Consider the following 21,962-nt stretch of genomic DNA (forward strand, 5'->3'; position numbering starts at 1 on the left):
AGTTGTAGAATTTCTCGTAATCTTGCCCGGGGCTGGAGGCTGCTAAAACGGTTCCCATTTCACTCTGAATGATATGAATACTAACATGATTGATTAAATGATGATTTTAAGTTTTCGTCATCGTTCTATTCTTGCGTGAAAGCATAATCCCTTTCTAGTTTTTCTTAATTGATCATCAACCTCCCTTTTGGTTTTTGGAACGATCTTTGGGAAAGACTATTTTTTACGGGTAGATTATTTCCATCAGGTATAATATTTTTATAATGTGAAAGCCGTATTTACCTTTTATGTTATTTTTATAATAATTTTTTTATTAATCTTATTTGTAGAGCTGTGGAAACAAATGTTCGGAATGTTATACTTTTTGCCACAGAAAAATACATGGCACTTCCAAGCACAAATCAACTACTAAAATAATGGACTCGTCGTTTAAAGGTCCAATGTTTCTATTTTTAGAACCACGATTCAGGCACGAAAAACACGTACGTAAACACGTTGTCAACAGTCTGGTCCCTGTAAAGTTTCATCCGAAAAGCAAAGAAACGTCTGGGTAACAAACACATGACCAAAACACACTTTTAATCCTGCAGAAAATCGTAAACAAAGATTTCATCATATCGCTTCAGTGAGGATCGAGTGGTGTTGTAGAAAAGGGTGCTCTATACATTTTGGCATAACGCACGGAAAGTACAGCTGCGCCCCCCATTTCTGATCAACCTTTCCGATAAAATCATGACTCTTCTTCTGAGAAACCTGCAGAAATCGGTGACTTTCGACTTGCCAAAGTTGAAGGCCGACATCAACCTGCTGCGGCGCATTGTTCGCGCTGAGCGGTACGACCTGGGCGTCATCTGCATGCAGGACAGCCAAGTGCGTGAAATGAACAAGATGTACCGGGGCAAGGATGAGGCAACGGATGTGCTGTCATTCCCAGCTCATGAAGTATAAATATGCTCTTGCCGTGTTATTTTCCCTTTCATCCTGAAAAAAACCCATATTTTGTTTTTAAAAATAAAAATTAAAGCAATTTTTCCATTTCCCCAATCCTGTCTATAATAATTCAAATGTTATTCAGCACAGTAACCTTTCAATGAGACTTTGATTTTTGAACCAAAAAATGTGTCCGCGTTTAGCTACAGAATAAATTATTTTCGAATTATATGCCGCCGGACAATATAAATTTTGCAACCCAAAAATAAGGGTATTTTTAGAAGGTTGAAGAGCACGAGTTGAACAACTTTGAAACATCATTACAGAAAATTAAATGGCCAATATGAATTTAAGTTTCAAATTTCATTGATGTATGTAATGTAGGCCTACATTAAATGTCCCTACCAGCAAAAACTCACGGATGGTTGACGGGCTGTTTCACAGGATGTGCCCAACGAATAAAATAGAGATTATGATGGTAGGCCTTTATACGTGAGATAGTGGCATGTTTAATTTTGGGTCACCACTTGCCCCAAAATTACGAAAAACAAAAAATATTTTTCACAAATTGGAAATTATTCTCAGTTTTACATTCTTTTTTTTTCCAACACATATTACTGACCATAACGGTAAAAAAAAGTGTCATCAAGATAATGCAGCCATCCCGATTGTGCAAGAAACCATTTTTTAAAATCTGGCAAGGATCTTTTCCATATTTTCTGGACCTGATGGAAAATGTCCATAAATCCAGATGATTTATTTGTCATAATGATGACAAATCCATATATTTGTTATTCCACAGAGCCTTGCCCCTGGCCGACTGCCTGACCCTTGGAGTGACCTTGCTGACCTAGGAGACATCTTCCTAGGGATGTCATACATACAGCAACAGTGTGAAAAAGATGGGACCAATGTGGACGACGTCTTGCCTGTGAGTTCGCAGACCAAGACCCTGAATGCAGAAAACTTGCAAAACAAAATACTGACAACTTTACTCACTCTTTAGCCAACAAACTTCTCCTGTACAGTTGGGACGACCCAAACCATAGTCGGGGCAATTACTATAATTGGGACGTAACAAGTGGATTGGATCCTTAGTGTCAAAATGGAGAAACACCAGCATAAGGCTGGATAAATCACTGACCAGTTACACGTGTACCTCAGTTGGTAAAGCACCGGAACGGCAATCTTGAGGTCCAAGGTTCAAACCCTGCTCCAGTCAATTTCTATGTTCAACTTGCAAAGAATTACACATACACTGATGACTGATACACAGTTATTGTCCTTTTTTTCCAGGTGATAGTGACACATGGACTCTGTCATCTCATTGGCTACAAACATGACACAGATGAGAGACTAAAACAGGTAAACCATTGTAATCAATCAAGACCCAACGATTGACCCTGACCCTCCCAAGTCAATCAAAATCCACCAGGACGTTTTGTAGGACTTTGTAGGATTAAGGATGGTTTTAAACCCCACCGTGTGAGATTTTGACCAATCACAGCAGTTGGAGATTAATGGAGCCAAAAAAAAGAAAAAAAGGAGCTATCAATCAAGGCCCAACGATTAACCCTGACCCTCCCAGGTCAATAAAAATCCATCAGGAAGTTTTGTAGGATTGTGTAGGATTGGGAATAGTATAAATACCAACCCTGTGATATTTTGACCAATTACAGCACTTGGAGACTAATGTCTGCAATGCATGCACAGAAGTTTGACATGCTCGCATGTGTATGATGCATGTGGCTAAAACATACAGTATGGCATTTGAGAGCCACAAGTGCTGTTCCAGTGCCCACATGTTCAGTGGGCATATGGATCGGTTTATTGATCCTTGAACATAATCATGTAAAAATGTAACATCTTTTTTTTTCGCATGGCAGATGCACAAGAGAGAACTGGATATCCTTACAGAGTACAACAAGCTCACTGATAGCAACCTGCGGCCCATGACAAACGGTCCGGCAGAAATGAGCAATTGAAGAATCGTGGGAGAGGAGGGGGGCGGGAGGGAAGGGGTGGGGGGAGGGGGGAGGAGGGGGGGGGGGTGGGGGGAGGCGAAGTGGGGGAGGATATTATTTGACACTTAGGGGTGATGCCCATTACTCACATAAGTATTGTAAGCCAGTTTTAAAGGCCTTCCAACCTGTCAAACTGTTATGGTATCGGCATAGAGTCTCATAAACAAGGTGTGGGGCAAATTTGGAGGGTTGGGCAAATTTGGAGGGTTGGGCAAATTTGGGGGTGGAGCAAACTGGGGCGGGGGGGGGGGGAATGCCCTATTTACCTCATCCTCGCCCGTATGGTTTGCAGGTACACATAATTCATTACCTCAAAATTATTTACTGAAATTCACTCAGTCTTTTGTATGCTTATGATATTTTCATGTTTGTGGAATGAGTTTTTGTAGCAAGAAGTAAATAGATGTGAGCAGGTGTAAAATGTTCTTTTTAATTACATAGTTTTAGAGAGCCATTTGTACTGTTAAAAATCATGAAAATGAAGTGTTGCTCTTGCAATATCTGTATGCGTATATTGGCACAAAGTCTAAATGTTGTCCTGTAACTTATTGTAATACGCGAGTATGTGGTTTCCCTACATTGGACAAGTTGAACAAAATCAAGAAAACACTGATTCTTTTGTGTCCACTCAAAAGTAAAGTGCTCATGACTAAAATTAGGCGATAAGTGATTTCATTGACAAATGATTTTCTTAATTTATGCAAAAAACAATGCAACAAAATTGTATATACATGTAGAGGTTACTCCAGATCTGTTAAATTTAACTACCATCCATTAGAACCGTATACGTCTGTCATTTTTTGGAGCTTTAATATGGAAAATACATGTAGAAACAAATGATTTAGAATAGTTCCTACTTTTTTAACCAATTTCTGTTGTTTTTTCATTTAGCATTTAGATTTTTTACGTAAAAAATTGAACATTCTTGTTAAAAATTTGTAAAATGCACCAAAGTGGACTGGTTGTGGGGACATCAAACCGAGATACCTTATTTTATTGTTAAATATATTGCAGATTTTTGTATTCATTAGGAAAAAAATTGCATTTAAAAAATCTTACCTATCAGTAATTGTGGCATGTTGATTTTGTCATTGTTCATTAGGTATTTTAGGTTAGATTTGTATAAATAGCAAAGTAGCTCTGGAAAGTACTTTTTTTTAGTGAAAACAATCTAATAAATTGCACAAAAAAAGTTATTGTCTGAGAAAACATCTGGTCCTACAACACAACACAGCACTGACATCCTCTCTTAACTAGCTTTTTAAAATTATTTTATTTCCTTTTTCAACATTTTTAAAATTCACAACAGTGGATGGCATAAGACAGAGAAATTTAAGACCACTGGACACAGGTTACACCATTTACATGTCAATCTGACCTATGGTTATAAATTGATGGTCCATCCTAAATATAATTGCCTTTGTTCACCAAAGGCATTATGTGTCGTAGTGATAATGGTACGTCCCATTTTATTGACCAATAAATAAAGCTCTTGGAGTCGGTGACTGCTCTATGTTCCGACACCCCTATGTTCCGACACCCCTATGTTCCTGCACATAAGATTGTGTTACTCCCGGCTAGGGTTAGGGTTAGGGTTGGGTTAGGAATATGTGCAGTCGGAACATAGGGGTGTCGGAACATAGCGGTGTAACCCTTTGAGTCGTGTGACTCAACCAGCAAGGGGTTGAGATCTTTATATAAGGATTTATTAACTGCGTTATCACATGTATACAATGATATCCTTAAAAAAACTCAAGGGAAAAAAAACATTCATCGTTAATTCAAATGCATTCAGAGAGGTTGTGAGTTGTGGAAATAAATGAAAATGAGTTTTGTAAGACGTCATGGTTCTGGACTTCCACTACTACCCCTTCCCAGTTACAAAGAGTTTGGGAGATCATTTACACGCATTGCCTCCCCTGCCTGATGCTCACATGTACACACGACGGTTTGTGCATATTCAGGATAAAATAAGTTGTGCCAACTTCGCACCATCCGTGCATGAACCAGAACATAATGCCGTGTGTCCCTTCCAACGCTGGACTTTGGAAGATTTCAGATCTGTAAATGTTCCTACAAGGGACCTATGAATGAAATACAACTTGGTCAGAATAGTCTACAGTATGATACAGTACAATCAGTGTTAATTTATTTAACACCAAAAAAAAAAATGTTGAATTAATAATTTACAAACCATTATTATCATAATTAAGAGAAGTTTAACCAAATTAAATAAATATTTGACCTGATAGGCAATTGATTAAGTTAACCAGGGCAAAAGGAAACTCGTGTTATAAGGCAAAGTAACTAAGGCAAATTATTTATAAAAAGGGAACAAATTACTTCAAGTCAACCCATTAGTCCATGCACCGCCCCTAATGCTTCATGATGGGACGTTATTTCAATGAAATGCCACCTTTAGTTTACCATGTGACCACGAAGATGGGGGTGTCCATGAAATTTTTGATGCATGGCTTGTACAATGTATTATCAATGGCAATTGAGTGAATGTGGTGTGGAGGGGCGGGGCTAAGTCAGAGAAAATGGGGGTCTAGTCTAGGTTTACTGTGGGTAGAGGAGGTATGGAGAATTGACATTCATTTCAGATTGGCATTCTCGAGTCACACCAAATGAAATTACTCTGAGCAGTGGAATTATAGGTTTGTGGGGGAAAGAATTGACTGCAGTCAATGGAAAATTAGTAGATCAGGTTTAATTGCCTGTCGGAAACCACTTTCTCTTTGGGTCGATTTGGGGTCAGGGTTACTCTGGAATAAACACCAGTATGAGATGGGTGTTTCAAAGTGTTGGTAGTCTGTTTGTCTCTTTTTTTTCTTCAAAACATTTAAATGCCTCGCTGTAATTTTCCCAACAACGGTGAACAAGCAGAAAGAATTTTGCTGAGTTTTGCTTTTTCAACATCTGGCAGGTAGTGGTATAATGGGGAAAGTAAAAACAAAACAAACATCTATATTACTAGAAGACATAATGTGTCATGAACCAATTAAGTTTTTGTCATCACAAGGACAAAACTACTGAAACAGATTTTATCATTGATCAAATTTGTTTTTTTAAATTCAACACCAATTGTCTATACCTAGCATTAAGTTTCTTAATATATGCACACACGTTACATGCTAGACTGCACAATATTGACAAAATTTTGTTTATATCGAATAATATAATATTAATATTTAACAACATTTTCCCCCGTCTTTTCTTATACTCAAATTAAGCAGTATTTAAAGCCGTGATCGTTAATCTTTTAACTCTTGACCACCATTTTACATTTCAAACATTTTCTAGCAGACAATATCCTTTAATAATAAGCTGTACAATATTAAGACTGAGCTGAATTTTTCAACAACTTTTTTTTCTTATTTTTACTGTTTGTAAACCTGATTCTTTTAATTTTTTTTTCTTAATATAACACATATCATGCCACACTCAAGCAGTTTTGTACACCTAGAACAATTGTCAAATTTTACAGCAGTTGTCGTTTAAATAGAACATCTAGAAGCATGGACTTACTTGTTGGACATCACCAGCACTTCTGAGGGAAAGCGAAACTACCGATACACTATTTATACAATTAGTCTCTTTGTTTTTTGTTGGATTTTTATCACACAAGACACTTACATATGGCATAGTTATTTACAGTTTTTATTGTCAGTAAGTTTCCTTTTGTTTTGGCTTTGCAATGAGTAAAACAATTGCAGGGTGTTCCAAAGATTCTCGATGATTAAAGAAAAGAATATAGTAACAATAATAAAATTTAATTATCCAAAAGAAAAAAAAAGAACCCATTGAACAGAATGATGTGGGCTTTGGAACCAGTTTTGCATTGTCTTGTTTCAAAGAAATATTTTTATAGTCCTACAATAAAAAAAAACTTTAACTAACCGAGTGGTTTTGAAACTATCTTCAAAGCCGGCAAAGTGACAACTTCATTGGACACCCTGTAATTGTTTTTACAAATTGCAAAGCCAACTGAATGTAGGGTATTGGATAAAGTCATCATCACTGATCATTATACTCTTCAATTTATACTTTGAAAAGAAATCTGGTCCTTTCTAACCAATCTGCAACTTTTTTCATCAAGATTAAACTTATTTATGTTTAGACTAACTTCCCGACTTCTCACCACTAAAATGTCTACCTACAAGACTTGTTTTTTCCCCTTCAAATGTTCCAAATTTTCATGCGGCCATGCTTTGCTACAATTAACAGTCCCAACATCAGTGCACTAACTGGAATTACAAATTCATTTAACACGTGAAAAGTTTGTTTTAAAAAAGTTGACACACGAGCTTGTAAGAACAAAAACAACGAAACACGAAGTTAAAATCATTCATTTCAGCATTCAGAAGCACCAAAAAAACTCAGATTTCATCTCAAGTCAAGAAAAAAATCTGAATTAAAACAGACAAATTGGAAATAGGTATGCAAAGAAAGAAAAACATCAGTTTCCACAAATATGGATCCCAGTCTAGTATCTTCTAAACTTCTGCTTTGATCTGTACTTTTTTTAAAGCATTTAATTTTATACGTGACAATTTATTTTGTAGAAATCGATCATGCAATATGGATAAATGCTCTCTTCTTTTCTTGTAGAGTTAGCTATCACACCTAATATGATGCAAACAGGGCTATAAATCTACAATGAATACAAAACCATGGGTTGGTTACTTTATGCTTGGCACTTCTACTCTACAACACCTCTGAGTGATTCTATCACAGGATACACAGATGTTCTTTAATTAACACGCTATCATTAAATCACATTAGTGGTTGACCAGAAAGGGTCTTCTAAGAAGAAGAAGAAGATTGCACACTGAGATAAGGTTGTCCAAGTACAATTTGCTGAAATCTCAACTCTCATCCGATTCAAAGATAACTTATTATCTTGTATCTGTAGCTGCGAATCGGGGGATTTTTAAAAGGGGACACTAATGTATAGTCTATGGAATAGACACTTGCGCATAGCAAGTGTCAATGATATGCGTGCAGGTTTTGCAAAATAAGACTGTGTCTTGACCTCAAGATTCTGACCATTCAGCGGGCGCCTTCTATCGTGTCTTCAGTAACCCGATGTTTTATGAGAAAAACATGACAGCTAGTGACAAATCAACAGCTACACTTTCTCTTTGCACTCTAAGCTTTTGTTGGACAGAGGTTAAATGTCAAAGGTCACATTTGCATTGAGGGTAGCAGGCTCTGGTACGACACACCTCACCAGACTGGGGGTATTTCACTGGAGCACTGCCAACCCACAACCTCAGTAACCATTAGTTTAACTGATAAGTTTCCTAAAAAGAAGATGGGGTGCTAGACGCAAACTGGTTGCAAAAATTTCAATCGGGCCCTAAGCAAATGTATGTGTTTAGCAAAAATCTAGGTTGGGCTCAAAACGACACCGAAGGCACGCTCTGGCAAGACATGTTAGTCCATAAAATGGAAACACTTCGCTGGAGCACTGCTTTCAGTGTGAAGTAAATAGAACTTTGCGGTGACACCATGTGACAATACATCTTTATGTGATTAACAAGTAAATCTGAAAAAGAACAAACGTAAATTTCAAATGGTATGTTCAGTTTGTAGCAATCTGTTTGAAATGAGGAGTGTATGCATGTTCTTTCCCAGAACCACACAAAACTCACAAAAGAGGCTAAATGTCTCTCAGGGTCGCTGCAAACGTCCAATTATTGCAGCCCTCCATTCTTCATTCAAAGTGAAATTCAATTGAGGCTATGCAAATGAGGAGGGGCGGATTAGGATATGCAAATGAGAGGGGCTGATTAGAATATGCAAATTAAAAGGGTGGATAAGGGTCAGTGTAGGGTAGGAATGATGGCAGGGAGTACAGTCATCACTTGATGCATGGTATTTATTTTTTTGTTTTCTGTTGTTGATTTTGATGATGTTGTTGTTGTTTTTGTAGTCATCGTTGCCGTTGTTGATATGTCGATGAAAAACAGCAGACCGTGGAGATATACTATCCTTTTTTTGTACCTGGACAACCAAATCTGCATTTTTTTCCTTCAAAAACGGACTTTTGGAATTTTTTAACTTGCTGCTAACAAACGAGTCCCTTTCTTTGTTTAACAAACATCAGAACGATGCATATATTAAATAAAAACAGGACTGGCATATTTACTGCCAAGTTAAACTTCCAAAGCCTTTCTTTTTTTCCTCTGAAAAAAAAAAATTACAAGTAACTACAACATTTATGTGCGCTTTTGACATCATTAATGTGCGTATCTGACCGACCAACAACTTTCCTGAGGAAAACAAAGTCGTCCTCACAACGAGACAGAAAGTTGATCTAGGCTACAATACACTACTGAACATTTTACAGTTACATATTACATAATTACATTTAAATTTGTAAGCCAAGACAAGATTTTCTTGCAGTTGGCCCTGCTGCTAATGCTAAACTGCAGCTACTGTGTAGGCCAGTCCGGGCACATGATGACTAGACGCTCAGAGAGGCCAAAGTACTGTTCAAAGTAACTGTCGTGGAGTGGTTGCTTTGGACAATGGCTGCCACCGCCATTAATGGGGGCCTCAGTGAGTCAAAGTGTACAATTATGTGCCCAGATTGGTCTACATCAATAAAGGACTGGAAAAATAGAAGAAAACTCTAGATTTAGAAGAAAAAAAACTTACCCATGATAATGAGTTCATGGATTTGGACAATGACCAAAACCGAAGTAAGTTGAAATACAGTTAATGCTATGTATGTGAATCAGTGTAGATAATTACATTGCCAAGAAAACAATTTCATCTTGCAAAAAAAAATAAACTGATTAAAAAAGTGACAAAATAATTGATAAAAGAAAACAAATTTTGTTCCAAAAAGAGACAAATGTCCATGGGGAAATGTCCATTTGGATTTACTTGTTAAAGATATATTGATATGCATGTACAATTCTCACACTACAAGTTACGGGTACAAAGCGTTTCGGTCACACTTTTTCAAGTCACAGTACAGAGAGCACTATTTCCACACGACCACAATATTTATAGAAAAGGTATTATTCAATAGTTTGTTTAAATTTATCCTTTAATAAATTATTAATTATTGTATATCTAGAGAGGACGTACACGATTCATTTTTTTTTACATGCATGTATGGAGATTTTGTAAAGTTTTTAAGATAATTTTACTCACATCAAAATGTTGCTGTTGCAGCATACAGGTACAAAGCTTCTACTAATCTAGGTCGATAGTTCTAACTGCCCACACGTCACTTGCCAAAACGATGATCAAATTTGTTACATTTTAGCATTTTTTACAATTAATATTCACTGACGAAAGGAAGAAATTCCTCTAACTGGGAGTTTGTGATTAATAAATAGGATGTTGCCATATTTAGTGCCTTTTCTGAAGTGTGTGTTTCTTTGCAGTTGTGAGCATTTTTTTGAAAGTTAAAATTTATTAATTTGAGTTCGGGTAAGGTGATATTTTTTTCTTACTTGGTATTCCCACAGGCGGCCATCTTGTGTTTTGCAAAAGATGAAATCTGGAGACTGACATTTGGGAACAGTACCTGACTAACAGCAATGAAAGTACCAGGGCATTAGGTTTGTGTAATGTAGTCAGGGAACATGACCAATGAAGTCATGCAGGCTCAATGCTATTATGCTTAACATGGGTTGTATCTGAATCCAGTCAGGGATCAAGACCAAGATGGCCGCCAGGTGCACACTGTTTTACAGTCGATGTTTCTCTGTGAGAATGAGACTATCTAGAGTCTAAAACTGCAGGTGCAGACTTGCTGTGTTTACGTTAAGATAATTTTTAATTACCAATCTTACCAGCGCTGGGTTTTACCCACTTAATAATCTTTTCCCCCTCACATTTTTTTTTTTTTTCTGGTTGTGTTGTGATGTATTTTTGACTGGCATTAGCTTGCTGGTTCGCTCGCTGTAAACAAAGGGGGAAAAAAGAAACAGAGATTCAACATGAATGACAATAGAGAAACAAAACCAAGTGTTACTTGGCCAAATCTGAAAATACCACTGATATTTTTGTAGTTTCATTTTCAGGCGTGACAAAATAATAAGCCCATCAAACTAAATCCCCAACCCCAGCCACACCCCCACCCATTCAATCAGACCAATGTATTAGCTTCTCATGTGATTGGTACCCACCCGTCATTGGTGTCTTGCTGGTGTTGTTAGTTGACGTCTTCTGTCGGCCCCGCGCCTTCATTGCCGCGATGTCCGCATCGGTAAGCTTAGAGTTGGCTACATCACAAAAACAAGACAAAGTCAGCCTAGTAAAACTGGTTCCCATCAAAAGTCCATCACAAGACATCAAAAGTCCATCACAAGACATTATAAGTCCATCACAAGACATCCTAAGTCAATCACAATACATCATAAGTCAATCGCAAGACATTGTAAGTCCATCATAGGACATCACAAGACATAATTTCGTTGGTCCTACCTCCAGGAAGTCTGGGTAGCCGTTTGGCTTTCCTTTCCATGTTCTCCACGTCGTTCTGGTTGGAGTTCAGATTATTGTAGCTGCTCGACCTGCACAAAATTCAACAAAGATCATTCAGTGTTATCCTCATTTCTTCATAATATCAACAAGCTCAACCTCCTTCAGAAATTACCTATAAAATAATTCAGTTTTTAGTTGAACCAGTTTCCGGGCTTGAAATAAAATAAGACTGATCCACTAGGCTCCGCCTACTACACACATGGCTCCGCCTACTACACACATGGGCTCCGCCCACTCTACACATGGGCATCCATTGGTATATCATGTAATTGGACAATATTTCACACGCTGCGTTGACGCGATTCCACCACAATAGGTTAATTGCTCAAAAAAACTCCAATGCACTAAATATATTATAAATAACAAATGAATAACTGAACAAAAAGTTTGACCAAAATTAGTTGTTTTTTTAATCTGTGAGTTTTTGGTCTGTCTTAAGAATTAACAATAAACGTATGTAATCATGTAGATTGGTTGTCACTAATTTTACCTTGCACTAGTGTAGGTTGTATAAAAGACACAAAATGAATAAACCCAACCTTTGACGTTTACCAGTTGTTAGTTTTTTTTTATTTCAGCACAAAAAGCAAAACAATTTTTCTGGGTTTTTTTACAGGCAAGGAACATACAGTCATGCAGAAAACAGAAGGAACAGAAATCGGACTTGTACAAAATTAAACAAAGAAGAGAACATAAACAAAACCAAAAAAAATACAAACGTTGACATTGGATCGGACTGTGCCCCTGTCGCCCCTTCAGGTGCATCCTGGGATATATGCCGTTGTTGGGGGGAGCTGGGACTGTCGTGGGAGTGGGCCCGGCCTCGGTGACCGTGGTGTTTTCTCCGGACCGGTTTTTCGCCCGTGCTGGACGCGTTTGGGAACGTGAAGGCCTCTGGCTTACTGTGGGTGCGGTTAATTAACACAAACAAAAAAGAAGCACATTGGACACAAAGCATGCAGCATGCAAACACAAAGGTTTTTGAGACCCTGCCAGTCAGTAGCCATCTTGGTCATGTTCCCTGACACCATTATGTACAGAACTTGTACAAAAATGATCGTCAGGCGAGCACCAGACTATTTTATTTGTAAGAACTGAATGAATGCCTGAACAGACTTTTGATGCCTGTAAGTTCATACAACAAATTATGTCATATCTATAGCCAATGGTGAAAGCTCAGTAACCCTCCCCCCCCAATCCTCCAAAAATGGAAAATCTGAAATTTTATATTGGCAGCTTCTTTGCTTTTCACTAAAAAGTGGTGGCTTAATGCTCCTCAAGTTTAGATCCAATAGCCTGAAGTTGAAGCCGATTTTTCATAAATAGCCAATGATCTTTTCAATGTTGAATTGTTGGTCATGTCCCCAAAACATGCAGGAAAAGATTCCTGTAAAAGTCCTTTAAACATTGGGTACCAATCTATGTTAGTTGAAACATATCTGTTAACTAAAATCACAAGATGGCTGCAAGACAGCAAACATGGTCCACATGTTAGCACATCCAGGTTTAACTTAACAACATACCACATAGCAGCAGATTCTATTCTCAACAAAAGCCATTCCCTCTCAAGCACTCTCTGTTCATTCCAAATACATACAAGAAGATGTGTACGTACTTTGCATACACCCCGAGACAGACAGACAGACAGACAGCCAGCCCGCCCGACAGACAGACAGACAGACAGACGGACAAAGGGAGAACAACAGATTCTTTGTTGTCCTTGAGAGTTCATCTTTTGTTAAAAACGGTCCTCAATCGTGAGTTTGTGTGCTTAGTCTATGCAAGAATATCATAATATAGGGACCAAGGGAAAGACAATAACTTGTCCTCGAGAGTTATGTTAAGTACAGCTGTATGGACACATATATTACATTGGAATCATGCAATATTGACCAACACACCTTGAACACATAAATAACAGTTTGCTTCTTTGCAGAAAACATGTATCCATTTTTTCCCAAGCAACACAGACATGAATTTGGAAAGGCGCACCATCATTTATTTGTTGTGAATACCAGGAACAACTCAGTGACAACACAACAGAAGCAAGACATAACCGAAATCCCCTCTCTGAAAGCAATTCTGCTTCCATATTTCTGCCTCTATGAGAATTTCCTTAAAAAGTAATAATTTGTGACTGGATGGCTTGTCAAGGCTCGACTAAACATTCTCCAACCGCCTCTCCTTGTTGCGTTGCCGCACACCCCTTCCCAAGAACCTACACACACCTCTCTCTCTAAACCCACTTACGATTTGTCCATGTTGGCCTGCCCAAACTGCTGGTTGGGGTTGACGTTACTGTCAGGACTCTGCTGGGGGCTGGAGCGGATGATGGGCCCCTGGCCACCACCCCCACGGATGCCTACCACGTGGCCACCACCGCGGATCCCGGCATGGCCGGGGGAGAGGGGAGGGTGGCCTGCACGGATCGCCTTGGCTGTGGAGGGGTTAAAAAGAAAAGTTTGTAAGGAATGCATTTAATGTTCAGACATTTTCAGATAGAAAGTTTGTTCAGTTAAAACTGCCTTGCAAGGGGCGTAGTGATCGATACACATCAACTAACCTATCTGTGGCGAGTTGCCTCTCCTTGCGCTGTTCCTCTGACGAACGGCTTCCTTGATTCTGTCTACCTCCTGTTGGTACCTGAACCCCAACAAACAAAAACATATGGAAATGATGTAGGAGCACCACACTAAACATTTTGTACACCTTCGAAATTGTACCCTGACTCACACTAATAGAAACGCTTAATAAAGAGGTATCAGCACCAGGCTAAAGATTTTGCAACCTTCAAAATTGTACCCCGACTCTCATCAATAGAAACTGCTTAATAAAGAGGTATGAAAATCAGACTAAAGATTTTGTACAAGCTCAAAATTGTACCCGGACTCATATCAATGGAAACGGCTTAACAAACAGATTGAGTGCATACCTCTTGCGATCCCGCATAGCGCCCTCTTTGGTCTCCTTGAGGGCAGCCTCCAGTGACTTGACTCGCTCGGAGGTCGCACGCAGACGCTTCTCCAGCTTGGGAAGCTCACAACGCAGGTCTGCGTTGTCACGCACCAGCTTTCAAAGACAAAAAGAGATAAAAAATGAATTGTAGACCCACCTATCAATAGGCCTTAAGTATCCAGCGCTTAATAATGAAAACATTTCATGCTGTCAGAGGGTTGTTTAAAAAATGTCAGGACACGAAGAGTTCAAGCTCTGAAAAAGACTGTCAGCTTGTATTGCTGAGATATTGGACAAAATTGGACCCAATGGTTAAAGGCATTTTCTTGGTCTTCCATTCCTCACCTGCTTGTGAACCTTGGTCAGTTGTTCCAGGTTGTTCTCCAGGAAGGAGATCTTCTGCTTCTGGGCCTGGCTGCCCCCGGCGTCGTCGTCCCGGTCGCTGCCTTCCAACGCCTTCTTGACCCTGTTCTGCAGATCCTGGACGAAGAGCTTACGCAGGTTGTGCAGGGTCTGGAGCTCCTTGGCCTGATGGGGAGGGAAGGTCAGAGGGTAGGGATCAAAGGTCAGATAGAGCTAGCAACATTTATCCAATGGTCGTTTTCTACTTAACAATTTGCATTCCCCCAAGTCTAACCACTGTTGTCAAATTGCACATTATGACTCGCATTTTTTCAATGTTGCGTTTAGTTGCTTCTCCCGTCTGTTTGTTGGATTTGGTACAATTATTTGTCGAGTCAGCGGTTTCCCCCATACTTAACAGCAATTAAAGGCTGGTACACTTCCAAAAGGTGACAGGAAAAGTTGAAAATCTTGCCTGGAATACATCTGTCAACTAATGGTCACCATAGTTTGTGCTTGGACGTGCTCAATATTCGCAACCAATTTTTGCAAAAACTCAAAATATTTTTGAGCTTAGGTAACTTTAAAGTTTTGACTGTATAAAACTTGAGCATACTTCTTTTTATTAAGAGTAATAACTGAAGAGAATTTGAAAAGCTGTACCACTGTCTCTTCCAATCCTTTGAGGTCCTGCTTAGCCTGTTCTCTTCTGTCGGCTTGTTGGCTGTGAGACAAATATACCAACAAGTGAACAATTGTCAATTGAAAGTTTTCGTGCTACTAGTATTGTTTTCATGATTTTTTGATGTCGGGATCACACTGCCAAAACAATGCAAGTGCAACACAACAAATGCACTGCTTGTGATTAATTTGTGATGGACTTGTAATGGACTTGTGATTGATTTGTGATTGATTTGTGATTGATTTGTGATTGATTTGTGATTGACTTGTGATTAACTTGTGAGGACTTGTGATGGACTTGCCTACAACAGACATTGTCAAAACTGGCAATGCCAACCATGAATTTTTCCAATAATTCATTTTCTGACATCTTTTTTTCAACAATCTGTCAAATCCTCACCTGAGTTCGTGGAGTTTGCGCGATTTCTCGGCTTCTTCCTGTTTCAGTTTCTCGTAGTCCAGCTGAAGTTTCTCCTGCTGCAGGGTCAGAGTTTGGTTCACACTGAAAAAAAAAGGCATCACAGACACCGTTAGACATTGGTTCGTACTGAATTCTGACAATTCTGAAACACAAACGCGGGGCACTTGCAAATATCTTGTCATCTTGGCAATGAAGCTTGACAGAATTGAACCACCGAAACGGAATGTTATATAGTAGCTGGAAAGATAGAACAAGCGTTTCAAGAATTCCATGAGAATACTTACTCCTTCAGTTCTTCAATGAGGTGTTCCTTCTCTGAGATCTCGGTCCGGAGGCTGGTCAGCAGCTGATGGTGGGCTTCCCGGTGCTTCTCCATCTGGGCTTCCATCTTGGCCTGAAATACACACACGGAAACAATCAGGGATCAGACCAATATAGAAATATTATAGTTATGTAATATTGGATGGCTTTGAGGGGGATACAAGACTATACTGCATGAGCTATAGCAATATTGCATGAGTCAAAGATGAGTGAAATATTGTTATAGCGAGTGCAATATTCCCTGTATTCCCTGAAGAAAATATCCAATATTATTATTATTTATATCAGGCTGCCTTCATCAGCAAGAAATAAATTTCAGGACACTGTCTTTATTTCCAGAATTTTGACGAATATTCTTCGCTCTCCGAAACAAATTTCCCACTGCTCAAAACTGCCATTGTGGTTGAAGACAACAATGCATGTGTAGCCTGCTGCGCGCTGCGTCCGTGTGCAACAGTACCGCCTGCTGGTGACTGGTTGACAGCTGTGAGTTTCTACATTATGACCGTTTTGGCTCTTGCGGGATCTTTTGGCTCAAGGCGAGCTCTTGTACCTGTAATAAGGACCTGGTGATAGGAAAAACTTAAAGATTTACCTGTAATTCCTTGGCTGACTCCTCGCTCTCTCTGGCCTTGTCCTCCAACGCCTTGCCCTCGTTGGCACGCTTTTTCTCAGCTGAAAGGAAAATCAAAGAATGAGAATGATTACTTAAAAAAAAGAAGATATATCACCGAGTGTCATTTCAACATTGGAAGTCAGGTTGACAGTGTGGTACTTTCTGCACCTTCCAGTACTGTTCTCTGGTTCGAATCCCACCAAGGCTGACCTGTGGACTGGGTTTCAGTCCCTGCCTGATTCGATAGGTCTCCATAATTTTTCGTCTTGGTGAGTTTGTGACCAGTGTTTTGTATCCTAGCTCTCACACTCTTTCTACATTGTCTATTTATTCTCTTGGTTTCATTAGCTTACAAGCATCAGTTATAACAATGCCAAGCTTAAGTAGCACTTAAAACCAAACTCTTAAAGCGCTCCGCAATTATTATCCCTGTTCATCAGGCTATGAGAACATATTTCTGCAGCAGCTCAAGATCAGCGCAATCTGGTCTCTACCCATTTTATAGGTACTCATCTATACTCCGGGTTGGAGAGAGACGATTGCAGTAAAGTGTCTTGCCCAAGAACACAAGCACCATGTTACCTGTCATGGTTCTAACCCAGGTACCATCGCACATGAGTCAAGTCCCGTAACAACTGGACAGTGGCTCTTCTATAAACAGTAGCTGTGCAATTAAAAAATGGTGCTCACGAGAAGGGGGAGAACAAGTACAACTAAACTGTCTGTTTTCAACTGTTGGCAAGATATGGTCTGGTTTCAGACTCACCATCAGCATTGACTTGCTCCAGCTGTTCATTCAAGATGTCCAGCTTGTCCTCCAGACTCTGTTTCTTCAGCTCCACCTCGCGCAGGTTCTCGTGGCCTGTTTTGATCTTGGCCTCGTGCTGTGAGGGAAACACCACTGACGTTATTATGACTACAATCTTAAGTCTAACAAGACAAGACAAGACTAGTACAGCTTGTCACTGAGGCCAATTGTTTTTCCTTATAACCACTTTTATTTTATGGTTTTTAACCTTTTTCTTTAAAACTTGTTTAGTAGACATATCAAAGATTACAAATATCAATAAATCTGTAAATCGAAAAAAAAATCACCAAATTCGGTTGTTTGCATTTTGCTCCACTCCAACCTGTGACCAATTCCGTCTCATTTTTTCAGAACATTTCACATATTGCCTGACTGACTGGGCACTATACTCAAGAAATAGCATCAAATGATATCTGGCACACACCACTTCATGCTCGATGCAAGTTACATGTACTGGGTCCCCAAGGAAACTCACCTGTGCAATTTGCATCCTGCAGGCATCCAGTTCCTTCTCATCTTCCTCTAGCTTCTTGGCGGTGGTGCTAGACGTGGCCTCCAGGTGCTTACAGCGTTGATGCAGCGTCTTCACCTCTGTCTTCATCTTACTGACATACAGCCTTGCCATGGTGAACTCCTCATCCACCTTGTCAGTGTTCTCCATGTTCAGCTGGCGTATAAAAAAAAGCAAGATACAAAATTTTGTATTGCTTTTTCCCCCTCGTATTTACAGTAAGAACATTTGCTATAAGTACAGAGTTAGGTCCTGAAAAGATTGTTCACTATAGAGGTAATTTAATTCACCTATTTTTGGCTGCATTTGTAAAAAAAAAAAAATTATTGTGTAAACCTTGTAAAGCTCGTCCCAGAGCACACAAGATTCGATTCAATTGACTCAGAATGACTCTTCACTGTTAGTCTTTTCATGTATCTGGTCTTCACAATGGGCCGGACGTAGCCCATTCATTCCTGCTACAGGCACATGTTCTCCTATATGATAGCACTGCCCGACTCGTCAGTGAGGACAAAGAGGACACCAGGCTGGCCCTCTGGGACCAGCAAACATTGAGGACTTTCTTACCTTCATATCGGCCACGTTGCCTCCCAGCACCCCTCCGATCTCTCCCAGGTCTTTCAGCAAGCTGGTCATCATCTCTGTGGTCCGTCGACGCTGGTGCTGCTCCATGTCCTGTACTTTCTCCAGCTGGGCCGTGATGGCATTCAGGGCATTCTGAAAAAGCCACGCAAATAGACAATATTAAACAAACACTCACACTAACACTAATACCAAGGGAGTTGCTGGACCAATCTTAATTTGAGGGGCGGGGGGAGGGGGGGGGGCAGTGACAAACACTCACCAGCTTCTCTCCGACTTCTTCCGTCAGTGACTCGTTGGTCCGAGCCCTGTCCTCCAACTCCTTGGACTTCTCGTCGTAGTTGACAGCCATCTCCTCCAGGGCCTGCAGGACCTCCTTGGCCTCCTCCTTGGCGGCGATGTTCTCCGTATCCAGCCGCGTCATCTGGGACTGCAGGTACTCGCATTCCCGGCGGATGGAGGAGAGAAGTTCCTCCTGGTCCAGCATCTGCTCTTTCAGCTTCTCGGTCAGGCGGGACTGGCTGTCAATCTCGCTGTCCTGTGAGGGGATTCGAAACAAGATTATTGTAAACCTAAATCGGAGGTGCTACAGACTCCAGTATGCTGGTGTTCCTTTTACCCCATTCCTACACAAATTCTGTACAAGATAGTGTAAAATCCGATGAAGCAAGTTTAGGTGAGGACCGTTAGTCGACTAGTGGTTGATTTGTGACGTACCTTACGCCTGTGCACTGATAGCAATGTGCAAACGTCTCTAGTCAAACGCTGGTCAAAACGTCATCATAAAACTTCTTGGTCGTGACTCCCCGTTCTGCTTTATGATGCGCGAGGCTATTGGTAACCAGTGCTGGAACCGTGCCTGGGCACCGCTTCCAAATAGTCGACTAGAGTCGTACAACCATCCTGTATTCAAGTGAAGCTGGTCAAACTATGGTTAACCACAGTCCTCGCTCAAACTTGCTCCTGGATGTGCTAACTTTGTACTCTTCTGATTCAATGTGAATAAGAAAGACAGTGCCTTTTGCTGTTCACACAAGGAAATCCTAGACCGGCTTAAGAAATCTCTGACTCGACCAGCACTGTCGAAAGAAGTCTCTAACTTCACAAGCACTGACGTAAGACGTCTTTGACTTCATCTAAATGGTCATAAGCACGGACCTTTTCATCCAGCTGCTCGTACAGCTTGGCCCTCTCCTCTTCCCATTTGTTTCTCTCTTCCTCCGAGACCGAGACGGTGACTGTCTGAGTGGGCGGAGCCACCTCCTTCAAGATGGTCACGTTCTTGGTGTTCTGCTCATTCTCTGGAACAGTCTCTCCTGAAAAACGAGGAAAAGATTATTTGTTAAACCTAAGCTCTTTGGGCTTCATTTTTGACCAGTCAGCTGAATATCCCAATATCATTTTCTTATGGATTATAATCATTATATTAATGTCTCATTCTTAAGTTTATGATTTTATGACTTTTTTCTGGATGTTAAAAGTGTTTACATTCTGTGACTACGTTACCTCCACGCCATCTGCGCAGTTCGGCCTCTGTGGCCTGCAGCTGGGCGCGTAGTTTCAACACTTTTTCTTTCTCCTTCTCGAATCTAGAGCGCCATTCCTCGGCAGTCAGCTCAATGTTCACTGTCACTGTGTTCTTGACTGTCTTCGCTCTGTGAAACACCAAAAAGACAAGGAAGATGTCGGGAAACTTAGACATAACTAACACATTTTGCAACTGTATCACATACCTAAACTATTAAACCAGCAAGAGTCCAGTAGTCTCCTGATGATGAATAGAGCACACTGTTCCAAACGTCGAGTTAAAACACACAACTCAAAAGTGGTAAGACGTCTGCACTAGTAAGCAGGAGGTCATGGGTTCGAGTCCCACCCAAGTAAGCTTGTGAATTTTTTTCTTGCAAGTCCTCAGACAACACTGAGCATACGGCGTTTAGAATATTGTAATTCATCAAGCAAAACATTTATTGCAATACGTTCTGCCGTATCAAATTGAAATCAGTGCTCTCCGATGTATTTTGAAAAAAATCAGTCCTGCGTATTTTCGCGCCATACAAGCAAAATCCTACATTCCAATCAAGTACTCACCTCTGTCCAAACATCAGTGTGGACTTGGTCTCAGAATCATTGAAGGAGGAAGGCGAGCAGCAAATGACAATGGTGGTCCTGGAGTTGCCTCCCAAAGACTCCTGTAGGATCCTCGTCATCTTACTGTCTCGGTACGGGATGTGAGTTTTCTGTGACAAAAAAACAAAAAAAACACAGAGAATTCAAAATCAGAGTAGACTTATATGAAAGATGACTTCCACACTCCTAACCGGCTGTAAGTTAAAATATAAGTGCAATATACACAGATTTGTTTCTTTGTTATCCAAGTCACCACAAGTCAATCATTACACAACGCCTGAATATATCCCCGTCTCCTGATTGGTAGTTCATAGATCACACATCATGAAGTACATGCCCCAATGCACGGCCAGGGTAAAGAGAACTTCCATTGCACTGTCACACGATTGGTGGCTCTGACCAGTCAGATGTTTTCTACTCACCTTTCCATCCGCCAGAGCTGAGATGACGTTACCAAGAGCTGACAGAGACCTGTTGATGTTCTTGGCCTCATCCAAGACTGTGCCCTCTGCTCCTGTCTTGCTCACCTAAAATAGTTTCAACAGTCAAATTTGTTAATATATCAAGAAATATATATTATTATATATTCAACTTATGCTCAACGAAGTCAAATTAAATTAGTCCTGCGTAAAAGATACACTTGTATGAAGGATGACTAAAAAAAAAAAAAAAAAAGTTGGTTCAGAAATGCCGCAATAAATTAACAGTGCATCCAGAACATTTCAATAGGACAAAAAACAGACACCCGCAAGAAAAAAAAAATGTGAGCCTCACAGACATTCAGCCCGCCTAACTGCCTGACAAAAATGACAAAGAAATAGACATGATAAAAATGAAGCTTTTCAAAACTCTGGTTCTGTCTGCAGCATCCGCTTTCTCTGGCTTCACAGCAGCTTATGACCTAAAGTCTCTTCAAACCCAAGCCCAAGTCAAGCCACAGTTTCAAAAACCCCTCAACTCTCAACAAACTGAACTGGGGACAATTTCATGAATCTGCTCGTCATAAAATTTGCTAAGCTCAGACAACTATTTGCTTAGCCAAGACCGGTTACCAGCCAATATTGCACAGGATGTCTGTTGCTTGTGACCGGTTCTCTGCTGAAAAATGCTTACTACAAACGAAATTG

The 21,962-nt window shown here is 40.1% G+C and overlaps 2 protein-coding genes across 4 annotated transcripts in view; one reads left to right on the forward strand and one right to left on the reverse strand.

The window, feature by feature from the left end:
* Positions 1 to 499: 499 nt before the first annotated feature.
* LOC119718823 (endoribonuclease YbeY-like) lies at positions 500 to 2,939 on the forward strand. 2 transcript variants are annotated; one of them, XM_038188243.1, is made up of 4 exons: positions 500 to 870; positions 1,733 to 1,861; positions 2,227 to 2,295; positions 2,817 to 2,939. In XM_038188243.1, exons 1-4 carry the CDS (start codon positions 733 to 735, stop codon positions 2,913 to 2,915), a joined length of 435 nt encoding a protein of 144 aa, XP_038044171.1. In that variant the 5' UTR covers positions 500 to 732; the 3' UTR covers positions 2,916 to 2,939. The 2 variants fall into 2 exon arrangements, with proteins under 2 accessions (XP_038044171.1, XP_038044170.1); XM_038188242.1 differs by having other exon boundaries at positions 516 to 942.
* A 1,264-nt stretch (positions 2,940 to 4,203) lies between these two features.
* The window catches only part of LOC119744542 (kinesin heavy chain-like), a 33,723-nt gene continuing 15,964 nt past the window's right edge, over positions 4,204 to 21,962 (reverse strand). Inside the window, exons 8-27 of one of the 2 annotated variants that reach the window (XM_038220513.1) lie at positions 21,258 to 21,362; positions 20,797 to 20,945; positions 20,212 to 20,360; positions 19,864 to 20,021; positions 18,968 to 19,243; positions 18,691 to 18,840; positions 18,088 to 18,279; positions 17,571 to 17,688; positions 16,784 to 16,863; positions 16,152 to 16,261; positions 15,847 to 15,948; positions 15,429 to 15,489; positions 14,769 to 14,951; positions 14,401 to 14,537; positions 14,032 to 14,111; positions 13,719 to 13,905; positions 12,188 to 12,370; positions 11,409 to 11,497; positions 11,111 to 11,206; positions 4,204 to 10,883 (exon numbers count right to left, since the gene is read on the reverse strand). In XM_038220513.1, coding sequence (XP_038076441.1) covers positions 10,864 to 10,883; positions 11,111 to 11,206; positions 11,409 to 11,497; positions 12,188 to 12,370; positions 13,719 to 13,905; positions 14,032 to 14,111; positions 14,401 to 14,537; positions 14,769 to 14,951; positions 15,429 to 15,489; positions 15,847 to 15,948; positions 16,152 to 16,261; positions 16,784 to 16,863; positions 17,571 to 17,688; positions 18,088 to 18,279; positions 18,691 to 18,840; positions 18,968 to 19,243; positions 19,864 to 20,021; positions 20,212 to 20,360; positions 20,797 to 20,945; positions 21,258 to 21,362 — 2,625 coding nt within the window. In that variant the 3' untranslated portion in view covers positions 4,204 to 10,863. The remainder of the gene's footprint in view (positions 10,884 to 11,110; positions 11,207 to 11,408; positions 11,498 to 12,187; positions 12,371 to 13,718; positions 13,906 to 14,031; positions 14,112 to 14,400; positions 14,538 to 14,768; positions 14,952 to 15,428; positions 15,490 to 15,846; positions 15,949 to 16,151; positions 16,262 to 16,783; positions 16,864 to 17,570; positions 17,689 to 18,087; positions 18,280 to 18,690; positions 18,841 to 18,967; positions 19,244 to 19,863; positions 20,022 to 20,211; positions 20,361 to 20,796; positions 20,946 to 21,257; positions 21,363 to 21,962) is intronic. The other variant, XM_038220514.1, reaches the window with a different exon arrangement.

This window comes from Patiria miniata, unplaced genomic scaffold (assembly GCF_015706575.1).
Source record: "Patiria miniata isolate m_02_andy unplaced genomic scaffold, ASM1570657v1 HiC_scaffold_7, whole genome shotgun sequence".
NCBI classification, from domain to species: domain Eukaryota; kingdom Metazoa; phylum Echinodermata; class Asteroidea; order Valvatida; family Asterinidae; genus Patiria; species Patiria miniata.

Bases quoted from the DNA above. Each gene is read 5' to 3' on its own strand.
- LOC119718823 (XM_038188242.1), top strand. From the start codon at position 733: ATGACTCTTCTTCTGAGAAACCTGCAGAAATCGGTGACTTTCGACTTG. The intron at 1,862-2,226 runs GTGAGTTCGCAG...CTTTTTTTCCAG, and splicing joins ATGTGGACGACGTCTTGCCT to GTGATAGTGACACATGGACT. The intron at 2,296-2,816 runs GTAAACCATTGT...TTCGCATGGCAG, and splicing joins CAGATGAGAGACTAAAACAG to ATGCACAAGAGAGAACTGGA.